The following is a 13,518-nucleotide window of genomic DNA, read 5'->3' on the forward strand; positions in this document are numbered from 1 at the left end:
AAGTTTCAATTTTACTGTTTAAATTGTGACTGAAGACAAAAGGTTGAACGACCAGGACAGGATGAATTCACCCAATTGAAGGAAAGAAAATTGACATTGATAAATGTTTCCTAAAAAATGTTTCCAGTAGAGGAATGCTGATTTCTTTATTTTCATGATTTAGCAGTCAGGGTCTTGAGCATGGTACGGGATTTCTTGGTTCGTACCCGATGTCATGTCATAACAGACGAAAAACCAAAAAAACATCTTGATCTTTCAGAAGGACAAAGCAGATCTAAAAAATCTAGGAAATGGGATTTCTCGATTTCATGATCTTCGTGGCCAAGCTCGTCACAATCGGCTACCACACCTGCCTTAAACGTTTGGCAGCCGTAGTGTGTTACGCCCTAGGTTACACCTATAATTTTTTATCATTCCGGATGGTGGGCGAACTCATCTCTTGCCTCGTGGAGCTGCCACATGCCTGGATGACCTGGACATCACGAATAGCGGCCTTGACGCTGGAAAAAAAAACAGGATTAATCTCAACTTTGTTCACCGATTTGGGAACCGTGTTGTTCAACACAAAAACAGAAAATATTTGACAAGTATTTTTTGGCCATCGCAACCCTAGTTTACTAGGATTTGTTTGGCGGGATCACTACAACCCACCAGTCAAACGGCGGGATATAAAAGTCATTGTTTTTATTTTTGACATTAGTTTACATAAAGAATAGTCTCCTTAGCCTCCCAGCTGGAGTTTCCCTTGATATGTATAAAATGTTATTTCAGTGGGCGTCAAAAATTTAGCAAAAAAAAAAATATATTTCATAAATTTGAGATTCGAACTCATTTCCTTTGAATACTGTACTGGCATGTTACCACCGAGCTAACTAAGCTCTATACAAATCGTTTCACTGAATACACTCAGAAAAAAGTACTGGCAAAATCCATAAGAACGTCTTATGACCTTTCGACATCAGGATTTTATTCGGATGTCATAAGATTTTCTTATGGCTGGGAGGGGAAATTTGACAAAGCCGTCAATTAAGATTTCCATTGAGTTATCTTATGACATTCATAGATGGAATTGTGTAAAGAATATATGGCAATGCTCATGGAGATCATATTAACATACGTTGTTTTTTATTCTAATTTTTTTCTTATTTCTAATTGAATGAAAACAAATGTTTATTTAAATTTTAAACGTGTATATTTTTGAATTATCATAATATAACCAAAACTTCATTTCATTTTTGCTTCGAGGAGATGTTTTTCCCACTGCTCCACTGTTCCTCCGGTGCTCGTCGTCCCGTTGGTTTATACTGCCTCCGGTTTAATCGTCTTTTGCTGGAGATTCGGCATGTTCTGCCGGATGGCCAACACCTTCGGCATAACCGCGTCAATCAACCGACCGACCGCTGCTCGGAACTGTCCTCACCGATGCTTCTCTCCGAATCATTCTGGAGGATGCTCAGGAGGGCCGCCGGCGGAACCAACAGCCATTGATGTTACCTAAAATACCAAAACAAAATATTCAACTAAAAACCCACGAAACACCCGCAACAGAACTTACCTGAGTCTTGGAGGTCGCGGTAATTAAGAAAATTTATTCGTCCGATCAGAAACTCATAGCGGCGGCGGCAGCTTTGCGAAGTAGTTACCGTAACGAATTACGGGGCGATTTGGAGTCGCGAGCGTTCAAAATTGTCTGCTCGATCCGTCCTTTCGCCATCTTGAAATGTCAAAAAAATTCACGCTAGCATCTTACGCGAAAACCATTGAACAATTACAGATGAATTCCATAAGAATTTCTTATGAAGTTCATAGTCTATCAACAGTGGACCAAATACATAAGTAAAGTTTAGTTATAACCATATGAATTTATAGTGACGGTCTAAAGATTGTCTATGAAAATCGCGAGAGGCTAGTGGATACTCAAATCAGGCAGCACATAAGATGTAGACTTATGAAAATCTTACATTCTTTTTCCTCAGTGTATTTATTAAAGCTAAACAGTTGCCATAGAGAGCCTCTGGCTACAGGCGGTTCACAGAACGCGTTCCAAACTTTGAAGAGAACGGCACGAAAAAGTGAAGTTCTGTTTTTGGAACGAAAAGCAATGGTTCCTGCGCTGTGGGTTCAGTTCATTTTGAAGAATGAGAACGAACGCAGAACGGGGCTGACCAAATTCAAGCTCGACGATTTGAAAACAGAGTGATAAGTTGGGTTTTTAATTCAAGATACAACAAATATTTCGTAATCATAGCTGAATACACTCAAAGATAAACTTAATTTACTGATTTGATGGACAAGAGCCTATAGCCAAACATGTTTTTCATTAAATCGATGCATGATTTTCTGAACAAAATTCAAAGAATTTCGGTTCATTGATCGAATTCAAATCACTATGCAGCTCCAGCAAAATGTGCACGAAGTTATTTTATAGAGAAGTGTCGAATGTCAATACAACCCAAAACAAGCCCGTGTTAATATTACATAACAATTTAAAAAGCTACAAAATATTGCTCAAACTTAGTTCAAAATAGTACCAGCAACCATGCGCCTCCACAGAAATCATTCCAGGCACAACCACGCTTGTACATTCCAGCATGATCCATAAAGGCTCCGTATAGCTTCATCTGCAGAAGTGCACCATCAGTTCTGCCATTCCCAGAATAATCAGTTGCCTTGGAGTCCTCTCGGCCATATATAACGATATGCAAAATGCAATCAGTTTTCTGCTCCCAGTTACAGCTCATCATAACTATCCTCCAGGTGAATGAGCGATTACGATACACGTTCAAGCACGCGAGAATTCGTGGAACGTCGAACCATGGACACGATGAACAGTCTCGGGGATGCTTCCATCATAATGGTATGCAAAAAGCTCGGACGAAAAGCGTCCACGTGGCGAATAAAACGAACGCATTTGGCAAATCAATAATGTATACGGACCCACCGAGGAGTGGGGAGGTATGATTTTGCATGCTTCGAACGTGATGAAAATTCGGAAGATGTCTGGTTCCATCCAGAATCGGTTTTGGAACATCGCGTTGTGCGCGCAGACGACCCGACAGGCTGATCGTTGTAATGAACCGTTTAGGGATAGGACAGCGGGACTCATTTTGATTGGTTCTACAAACTGCGGGAACCGAACTTTTCGACCTCCTGATGAAAGTTCTTTTTATAATTCGGCATGAATTTACTGAAAAAATATATATGAATTCCAGTTTCCTAATCAAGTCTTTTATTTTTATTGTTAAAAGTTCAAACCAGTTGCTCTCAGCCAACTGAACTTCGCAGGCTATTTTGGCAATTCGCCGTAGTATCGCGGCATTCAACAGTTCAAAAGTTGTATTTTTGATAAACTTACTTTTTGCAAAACTTTTTCATTTGATTTTCAAATGTTGTTAAATGTTTCCCAACTTCCATGTAAATCCAATTTATGAAATCACCTAATCTAATCTAATCTAATCAGACCCTAGCGCAGCCAATCTTTCGAAGGGATCCTGGAGAGTGCCTTAGGTTAGATGACGCCTAGCACTCTTCTTGTCATTTATTAACATTTGTAGTGCGCCATTGCATTAGAATGCATTGAAACATAACAAGCGTTAAAGCGGCCAGGCCTACTGCGTAAAGCCGTATCGCAGAGATGACTCGTAAATGGGTTGAGTTTGAGCACTGAGTGTTCGAACAACAACACAATTCTGAATCGACAGGGGAGGAAGAAGCGTCGGGACGTACGCTCCACCATACGCTCCGAGATTTGGTTGTATTCGTTGGGAGCACCATGCTAAGAAGGTTTGGTACTCCGGGACCCTCTGGGATGGGACATTGTATTTCCACAATTGCCCTGGACACTATTTGCCGTGGTTATAGCGCCACAACTCGCTCTCTGTAACAGTATTCCTAATTCCAGTCCACGCTCACCAAGTCGGCATGGCCTAGTGGTTAGCAATTTTACTTACCAATCCAAAGGACGGAGGATTGAACCCCATCTCGAGCGACTTAGATTTTTCGTTCATATTCATCATTTCAAATTTATGTGTTCTTAACTTTCTCGTTGGGAGCAGATGGGAATCGAACCCAGAACCATTCGCATACAAAGCAAACACCGTAACCAGTCAGCCACGGCCGCTCCCCCAAATCCAATTTATGAAATCACCTGCGTAAAAATTAAATTTTCATTCCTTTTGATATTTTAACACCTAAACTCCCAAGCTCGAGCAAAGGAGGAATTTGTATGGAAATTTTACCTTTTTCTCGTGCTTGGGAGTTTAAGTGTTAATCCTTTCCAATTTACACTGCATAACATTTTCATAGTTTTACAAATAGATTTGTATTAAACTTTTTGTTCAGCTTGAATTATTTTGCTTAAGAGGGAGTTTTTCACCGATGTGTAACAGGTCGTATCGAGGAGCTCCGATTTGGATGAAACGGCACAAACATTCAATATTACGCCCTTTTAAAATGTTAGTCTTGGTTTAAAAATTTTGAAAATATTGTTTTCGAAAAGATCGGAAAATTTCACAAATGTTTCATATATTAACATTGAAAATCGGACCATTACTTGCTGAGATATCGACAATAAAAAATGGTGGGCTGTTTGGGTGAGACTTAGAAAACATCAATTTTCCTGTTTTTAAACCTTTGCATTGCAATATCTCAGCAACTAAAGGTCGTATCAACTAAGTCCCAAGAAGCAAAATATAGAGAATTTTCTCAGCTTTTCGAAAATATTTTTTCCAAAAGTGTGCAAACATGTGCACTAATTTTAAAAAATGAAAAACTGCGACTATTTTGAAAAAAATCACCTAAATATGTATTTAACTTGAAAACGGTGCACTTTATCAAAATTTCACTGAAGTACTTTTTGATTGCAAATTTGATTTTACATCGAAAAATGAAGTTGAAAAATTTTTGCGACCAATATTTCGATTTTATGAAAAAAAAATAGTATTGATTCAAAAAATCATAACTCGGTCAAAGATTTTTTGCACAACCTGCAAATTTCTGAAAAGTTGGCATTTTATGTCCTCTAAAACAAACATATCAAAAAAAAATAAATAAAAATAGTGTTTTTTTGCAAATCAAGTTTTAGTGATAAAAAGTAAATTAAAAAAATCACCTAATTTTTTTTACAGTGTATCATTTTTTTCAGTGTAGTCCATATCCATACCTACAACTTTGCCGAAGACACCAAATCGATCAAAAAATTCCTTCAAAAGATACAGATTTTTGAATTTTCATACATCATTTTTGTATGGACAGCTGCCAAATTTGTATGGAAAATTATATGGACAAACTAATGATGCAAAATGGCTTCTTTGGGCATACCAAAGGCACCAAAAAAGTTTCAGTCGGATTAAAAAATACAAAAAAAAAATCGAATGACCGAAATCCTAGAGAACTGCTCATGTATAGAAAAACAAACGCTGAAAGTTTCATCCAAATCGGAGCTCCTCGATACGACCTCTAGAACAAATCGAGTAATATTTACAAAAACTGCCTTTTATTTTTTTTATAATTTGAACTAATTTTAAGACGAACATTAAAAAAAAAAAAATAATCATCCACTTTTTTTCAATTTTATTTAAAAAAAAATCACAAAAATGTATGTTTTGTAGAATTATAAATATTATGTTGCATCTCGAAAAATAAGTGATTTATTGCTAAAAACCATCAAAATATATTTTTTAAATCGTCGAATCTGGCTGGAAGAAAAAAAGAAAAAAAAATTCAATAGAGTTATATTCCAGCTTATTGAGCAAGCACTGAGAAATGCTTTTGGAAAATTACTAGAAATATTTTTGGAAATTTTTGAAATTTTATCTTTTTCTTAAAATTTGTATCATTGATTGGATAAAAGGAACAACCATGGAAACAATAATAAAATTTAAATGAAATAGAATTTTTTCACAAAATATTTCTTTTTAACTCAAATTTTATTCTTTCTTTAATAATTCTATTTTATGAAATGTTATGCCAAGCGTATAAAAGGAACGTGTCAGTTCCATACATGCGTTAGAACCACTTTGGATCTTCCAACTGAATCTAAAAACCATGCTTGCCTTTATTTCTTAATTTTTATTAACTAATCTCGATTTTTACAGTCTTTTTAATTTATAAGGGACCATCCACAAACCACGTGGCACTTTTTTGGAAATCTCACCCCACCAACGTGGACAATTTTCATAAAAATAAAATCTTTTTTGTACGGAGCGTGGACAATCGCCACTTGATGGAAACTATGTTGGAAAGGTCCCTTAATTCATTTATCATCACCCTTCAATCTTGTATTAGACGAAATAGCTTGTTTTCTAAGGTGGCCCATTCTGCCCCGTACCCTGGAAAAGTAGTCAAAAAAACACATTTTTAAAAGTGCTTCAAAAATAATTGTTACGATGGTAAAGAGGTTTCGGAGTCACAAAATCTCGACAGCAGGCAAATACGATAGTGCCAGCTTCAAGCTGTTGAAAATAGATTTATTAGAATAATTCGAAGCTAATTCTCAATCAGAAGTTCTTACAATTTATGTGCAACGTTAGTACCACATGGAAAGTGGGTCGATGACTTAGGTATGTGTTGTTATTAGACCTAAGTGGAAAATAGTGTTTATAATAATTTGGAGATAAATAGTTCAGCGCTTCTTACAGTATTCATCGGTTTTGGAACCCGTTATAGAAATTTGGAATTTGAACTAAACTTATAATAAACTGTAGACTTGTCGGGTGGTTTGGTGAGCACTTTATGATGACGGCTACTGACAATCAGAATGATCGACATGTAGAGCGTCGCGTCATTTGGTCCCGTTGACGTCAGGTGGACAATGAGTCGTCGCGGTGATATTTGACGGTGGACTTCGTCGCAACAATAATTCTGAGTATTTTTTTTTTTTTTTTTTCATCAACCAAGTACAACATTAAAGGGAACATCCCAAAGCATAAACCCACTACACTGAGTTCATAAATTTGTTTGTTTTTCAATTTTTTTTTTTGCATTTTCCTTAGGCGGGCCATTCTGCCCCCCTGCCCCTTATATTGTTTCGAGTTATGTTTCGTTAAATAAATATGTTAAAAAATATATCATTCGTCAGACTTTTCAATTTTTATGGAGCTCCACCGCTTGATGTTTAGTTTTTTTAATTAAAATCATTTTTTGAAAAAAAAAATAACCCTCTAATTAATAAAAAATAATCCATAATCGGAACTTTTAACTTTGATCATCGCTTTCTCAAACTTTTCCTTTCAAGTAGTAAATAAAAGTTACTTTTTTTTAAACAAAACTTTCTTTAAAATCTATTCATTCATTGCACTTTAAAGCTTTTTTCGTTTTGTAAACCATTTGGAAATTGAGTTAACGCTTATTTAATTACCGGGAACCGTGGTGTAGGGGTAAGCGTGATTGCCTCTCACCCAGTCGGCCTGGGTTCGATACCAGACGGTCCCGGTGGCATTTTTCGAGACGAGATTTGTCTGATCACGACTTCCGTCGGACGGGAAGTAAATGTTGGCCCCGGACTAACCTAAAAAAAGGTTAGGTCGTTAGCTCAGTCCAGGTGTAGGAGTCGTCTCCCTGGGTCCTGCCTCGGTGGAGTCGCTGGTAGGCAGTTGGACTAACAATCCAAAGGTCGTCAGTTCGAATCCCGGGGTGGATGGAAGCTAAGGTGTAAAAAGAGGTTTGCAATTGCCTCAACAATCAAGCCTTCGAACACCTAGTTTCGAGTAGGAATCTCGCAATCGAGAACGCCAAGGCAATGCTGTAGAGCGAATAATTTGATTTGATTTTTTTGCTTATTTAATACTTCCCAAGTCTTCATAAATATTGTAGGTATTGAAATTGAATTGTGATCTCCCATTTTTTTTATTATTGAAATACAGTACTTGTTCGGTAACTGGGCTGAGAATGTAGCCCAGTCACCATATGCTGCTCGCTAACTGGGCTGAAAGAAAAATTAACAGGGGACCACAGATGCATATGATATATAAAAATAAAACTTACTAAAATTTATTTACAATGCTTACTTTTCATATTTCGTTAATTGTGACATGAAATTAAATAAAAGTTAGAAAAAAGTTTATTTTTATTTTTTGAACATGAATCCCTCGGTCATTTCGGTTTGTTTTTTGACGTTTGTCTGCTATTTAACTGGGCTACGGCCGAGTTTTTGAGCGCCCAGTTAAAAAGCAGCCCAGTTAAACAACGCCCAGTTACCGAACATGTACTGTATTTTGAAATATTTGAAAACAAATTTCTAAATAAAAGAATTGCTTAGTCATGTTTTTAGAGAACATGTATCGTGTTTAATTACACTCAACCCCCGGTGGTTGGTAATTTTTCTTTTGACACTTTTTTGCTTTGTACCTGTTTTGTACCCCGTTGGTCAAACTAAAAATGATGGCCTGTGACATTTTACACGGGACTCACACTTACATTCAAACCAAACGTATGGTGGTAAGTGTGAGCTCTGTGTAAAGAGGGTGTCAAACTACAACAGTGGGTGTCAAATCATCGGGGTTTCAGTGTCTATGTTAAATTATCTATATATATAAAAAAAATTCGACGGTTTTGTTCGAACGTGAATCAGTTCAATACGGAGCGTCGTATCGAGGTGCTTTTTGTTGCGTTGGGTTCGTAAAAGTCCAAGGAAGGTTCTTACGCCAAAAAGTGACAACTTTGGCCACTCTGGAACCGATTCCGGAAAATCTGCAGATTGTATGGGAAAAGCTGCGTAAAATCAAATTTTGATCACAGGAGGCTGAATTTTGGCTGAATTAGCAAACAAGCAAGAAACGTCAGGAAACCAAAAAAGGGCAGGACAAAGTTTGCCGGGTAAGGCTTGTTTAGCATAATTTTTTTTATTTATTTCAAGATTGAATTTCCAATGTTCAAGAAATAACTTCGTCACGCTTGCGAAAACCCCTGAAACGTGACGTTGTTACAGAATAAGTTGTTTGAAAAGAAAAAATCTACAAATTGGATGGAATAGCGAGCGCTTAACCTGCCTGACATGCGAGAATTACTCCTAATTAAAAAAAAAAAACGAAGTTGACTTTATAGCTGTCGGCCACCATTGCTAGTACCAACCACTAGTGTCTTCCTTTTTATCTACAAGGACTTCGCCGCCCTGGGCTCCTAAGTGTATGAAAGTATGGCACGGAGCGACGGCGCCGAATACCCATATTTACACAAAGAATTTTAGAGCGCCCGCCGTGGGATTCGAACCGGCGACCTCTGGATTGTGAGTCCAGTGCGCGGTCCGATTGATCCACACGGGCGGGACTCCTAATTACGAAATTCAATAAAAGATTTTTCATTTATTTAAATTCGAAGTGTCTTAACTAAACATAACAGTAATCGACTTAGGAAAACTTGTTTTGCAAATTGTGTATGCCGGGTCCGGTGGTTTAGTGGTTAGCGTGGTAGCCTCCAAACCCCAGTATGGCCTGGGTTCAATCCCAGACGGACCCGGTGGCATTTTTCGAGACGAGATTTGCCTGACCACGCCTTCTATCGGATGGGGAAGTAAAACGTCGGTCCATTAGCGTAAAAGAGGTTTTGAGTGACTCACCACACATAACCTTCGGACGCCTAGAAATGAGCAGAAACTTGCAACAGAGCCCACAAAAGACCCGGGGGTCGTTAAAGTGGATTGCTTTGCTTTTGCTTTTTTTTGTATGTAACAAAACAAAATCGGATAAGCTCTTAGGAAGAATTCCTCGGACTGTAGCATTAAGTCTTAATGGCAGACGCAGAAGTTTAATCATAACAGGAAGCCTTTTCCATCCAGGAAAAACTAAGGATTTTCTTTTGATTCATTCGTCACAACAACACATGCAACACGTTATTATTCCATTAGACTGGGATTATGTATTTGTCCTGTCGAGACTAAACCGAACGTTCTACACAAGTGTCTTTCCTAATTAAACCTAAATCCCGGAACAAAGCAGTGGCTCGCAGCTGCTTTTCATCTCTTGTTTACGGTATTATTATTTTAATATAGAAAAAAAAACTGTAGCGAAAAAAATAAAGCAAGGTAAAAATACATCTTCCTTTAGCTATGTGAATATAATATAAAGTGGATTTTACACAGTAACACTACGCTAGTACGTCTTTCACTCATCACCCGCCGGTTGGGCGTTGATTCGGGCAGCATGTTCCACCCGTCGCTCACGAATCCACTCATCGATGCGGGCCTTGAGTGCGGTATCACGCCGCACCTGGTCCATCGTCAGCGGCGACCGGTTGAACGGATCCGACTGATCGGAGAGCAGGTGCCGCGCGATTGTCGACCGATCGACGACGGTCTTCGAGCTGGGCAGAATGACGGGATCAACCATGAGGGAGGACATGATCGGGTCGAGGAATTCGTCCGGGGGATCGACCAGGGCTTCTTCGTCGATTTTTTGCTGGGCTTCGAGGCGTTGAACGCGCGTGGACAGTTCCTGTATTTCGCCAATCAGTTGGCCGCCGCCGATTCGTGTCAGGACCTGTTCGGCGTACTCGAACAGTTTCGGGCTGTACGAACGACCGTCCTGGGACACGGCCAGACAGAACGCGTTGCACTCCTGCAGGTTCACGTAGATGCGGCAGATTTCGAGCACCGTGTTGGCCGGATCAAACTCGAACTCGCGTTTGTCCTTCACCTTGAAGTTGCCCTTTTTCGGGCCGGTCAGATTGAGCAGGAAGTAGTTCAGCATCGCGGCCACGCGGTCCACCATCGACGAGTGGCAGAAGATTTCGCGCGTTTCCGACGTCAGCAGCTGCAGAATGTTGATCGTGTCCCGGCCGAGGATGTTGTCAAAGCGGGCGAGCATTCCCAGATGGCGCATATTGGCCACGTTCTGCTGGCGTTCGTTGGCCGGCAGTTCGGCCCACTCGCCGTTGTCCTGCGCAGCCTGCAGCTGACGAATTTGCTGCAAATTGCTGAGCGATTCGTCCAGCAGAAAAATAGCATCGTTGATGAGCAAATTGATGAACCGCAAGAAAATCGGCGGATCTTCCGCCTCAATGTTACGAATCGCTTCGCGCTCCAGCTCCCGGAAGCACGCCTTCTGCTCGTCAATCTTCCACAAATAGTCCATGATGGCGTACATCGGCCGCCGGTAGTTGAACTTTTGCTCAAACTGCACGCTCTGGCCGGTCATTTCGATGCTCACGAAAACCCGCAACAGGTTCGGAATGATCTCCAGCCGGTGCACGTGGTTGGTGAAGAGGGCCGCACTGAAGCAGAACCCACCCGATTCGGACTCTTTCGGGAGCAAGCTCTCGAGGCCTTCGGCAAGGCGCGCTCGCAGGTGCGGATTGCGAATCCGCTCGGACGAACCCATAAACACCAGAATCATCGTGAAGATGTTGTTCTGCGCCTCGACGTCAACGCGCAGCGGCTGGCTGTCAAAGTGGCGCGAAAACTGCAAATAACCGACAATGTTCTCCATGATGTACTCGGGAATGCACCTGCGAACAGATACGCAACATTTTAATGATCTGACCTCCGATCTTCCCAACGCATCCCCAAACTCACTTCAAAACCTTGGAAATTCCATTTCCCAGCGGCAGCCGAACCTCCTCCACGCTTTGCGGCGCAAAACCCTTCGCCTTGTCGCCCCCGTCGAAGCGGGTTGCCTCGCGGGACGCCAGCTGTGCCAGCCAAATGGCGGACGCTTCGTAGAACTGCAACAGCAGCTGGTCGGTCGCCGGCTCGCGCAGCATGTTCTGCAGACACAAAAACTGCTGTGTCTGGCTGGACAGCATCTGCATGATGTTGTTGGCCACGTCCGCTCCACTTCCGCCGCCCCCGAGTGTGTCCTGGTAGGCGCTCTGCAGTCGGTGCAGCTCGCGGTTCATGCGGAAAAATTTCTCGATGCAAACGCGAAACCCGAGATCGATCGCTTTGTGCGTCATGAAGAAGCACTCCGTCACAAAGTTGTACTTGTCCGCGTCTAGCCGGGCCTCGGCCTCGTCCACCGGCAGCAGGCACGTTTCCTTCTCGGTGTCCCGCATGTGAACGCCCTTGGCGGCCTTGTCCGGCTCGCGGACGGCGCAGTACGTCGGATCCACGATCAGAACCTTCAGCTGAGGTTTGAGCAATGGTTGGCACAGTCTCAGCAGAACGCCGGCCAAGTTGACGCTGAACGAGTCCGGTGCCGTGGTCAGGTTGCCGAAAACGTTCTGCATCTGGTGCGTGTTCCAAATCTGGCCTCGCGGTACGTTCGCATGCAGACAGTTGCCGATCCAGGAGAGCATCTTGCTGCGGACGTCGCCCCCAATCAGGAGGAAACTCTTGACGAAACCGTGCATCGCTTCCAGGTGCAGCTTGGTGTAGTTCCACAGCGACGACGACAGGTTGTCGTACGCGGACCGGTTCGTGGTCAGTGGGTTCTCGAAAAACTCGTACGGCCCGTTGTGGTTGCGTGGCATGATCGACAGAGACATCAGCTGACCGAGCAGCGATTCGGAATATTTATTGCCTGCAAATAAAGTTGTTAGAACAAGTCAGTGATGTACAACCGAATCTCGACCTTACCTTCCGCTCCGTCCGGCGGACTCGTGTAGTCCAGCAGCAGAAGTGCCAGCCTGGGGTTGTTCTTGTCGCTGGAGAAAACCTCCAGCAACGGCATAATCCACCGTTCCATGCTAATCAGCGAGGCACTCCTCAACGCCCGAGCCGCTTCCCCAAAGATCGGATCGAATATTCCCCTCAGCACGGTCGCTATTTCCTCCTCCGGTCCACCAACATCGGCGCCAATTTCCTTAACCGTTTCGGAGACGAACCTACCCCTTATCTGCGTGTCGTCGTCGTATAGCTTGAACAATTCGACGAGCTGCGCCGACAGGTTCTGTCCCTCGTACAGTTCCGGCTGCCGGAGGGATGTGCTGGCGTTTCGCAGAATTAAAGCCTTCATTTTAGCACAAGTATCCACTGCGATGGAATCGTTCCCGCCATGGGCACTGGTCTGCTCGTTCCGGACAAAGCATCCGTACAGATAGAGCATGACCTTAGTCTCGGCCACCTCGTCCGTCTCAGCCGTCGTTACATTGTTCGGAATCAAATAGTCCCGCGGATTAAACAGCAAGATTCGCTCAAACAGGGCCTGCTCGAGCAGTTCCAAATTCAGCAGGGCATCCTCTCCGGCCATCGCGGCCACCTCCTCCATGAACACAAACTGCTGCCGGGAGCGGCCAGCCCTGGGCGGGCTTTTGCTGAGCGTTATCAGAAACACCTTCTCGATCAACGCGTTGACCTTGGCTTCCAGCGGGTTTACCGCCTGGTCCTCCATCCTGCTGTTCTTTCCGTAAACCCCGTTCCGTCAGAGAAAAAATAACTCTCCAAGCTGACGATCCTTTGCACGACACTAGAATCTACTAGAAAACCTGAGGAACCGCGGATTTCACATTGAACGCATCGTAATGGTCACCCGGGAATACTCGACGGAAATTTACGAAATTTGCAGCGACACGGTTTTAAAAATCACGATTGCACAAAAGTGAAAAAGTTACGATCCGAAAACACCAAACAGGGAATGAGTTGGAAAA

At 42.2% G+C, this 13,518-nt stretch overlaps 1 protein-coding gene and 2 long non-coding RNA genes across 3 annotated transcripts; all 3 read right to left on the bottom strand.

Moving 5' to 3' along the window:
- Positions 1-890: 890 nt before the first annotated feature.
- Positions 891-2,144, bottom strand: LOC128093309 (uncharacterized). Its single transcript, XR_008212394.1, has 2 exons — positions 1,556-2,144; positions 891-1,494 (listed from the first exon to the last, which is right to left on the bottom strand). It is a non-coding gene; the product is annotated as an uncharacterized LOC128093309 (long non-coding RNA).
- Positions 2,145-6,089: 3,945 nt separating this feature from the next.
- On the bottom strand, positions 6,090-6,849 carry LOC120421181 (uncharacterized). The gene is made up of 3 exons (XR_005605947.2): positions 6,637-6,849; positions 6,512-6,579; positions 6,090-6,452 (listed from the first exon to the last, which is right to left on the bottom strand). It is a non-coding gene; the product is annotated as an uncharacterized LOC120421181 (long non-coding RNA).
- A 2,553-nt stretch (positions 6,850-9,402) lies between these two features.
- LOC120421187 (ubiquitin conjugation factor E4 A) lies at positions 9,403-13,518 on the bottom strand. The gene is made up of 3 exons (XM_039584388.2): positions 12,509-13,518; positions 11,507-12,452; positions 9,403-11,439 (listed from the first exon to the last, which is right to left on the bottom strand). The coding sequence occupies exons 1-3, from the start codon at positions 13,260-13,262 to the stop codon at positions 10,098-10,100; spliced, it is 3,042 nt and encodes a 1,013-aa protein (XP_039440322.1). The 5' UTR covers positions 13,263-13,518; the 3' UTR covers positions 9,403-10,097.

This window comes from Culex pipiens, chromosome 1 (genome assembly GCF_016801865.2).
Source record: "Culex pipiens pallens isolate TS chromosome 1, TS_CPP_V2, whole genome shotgun sequence".
NCBI classification, from domain to species: Eukaryota; Metazoa; Arthropoda; class Insecta; order Diptera; family Culicidae; genus Culex; species Culex pipiens.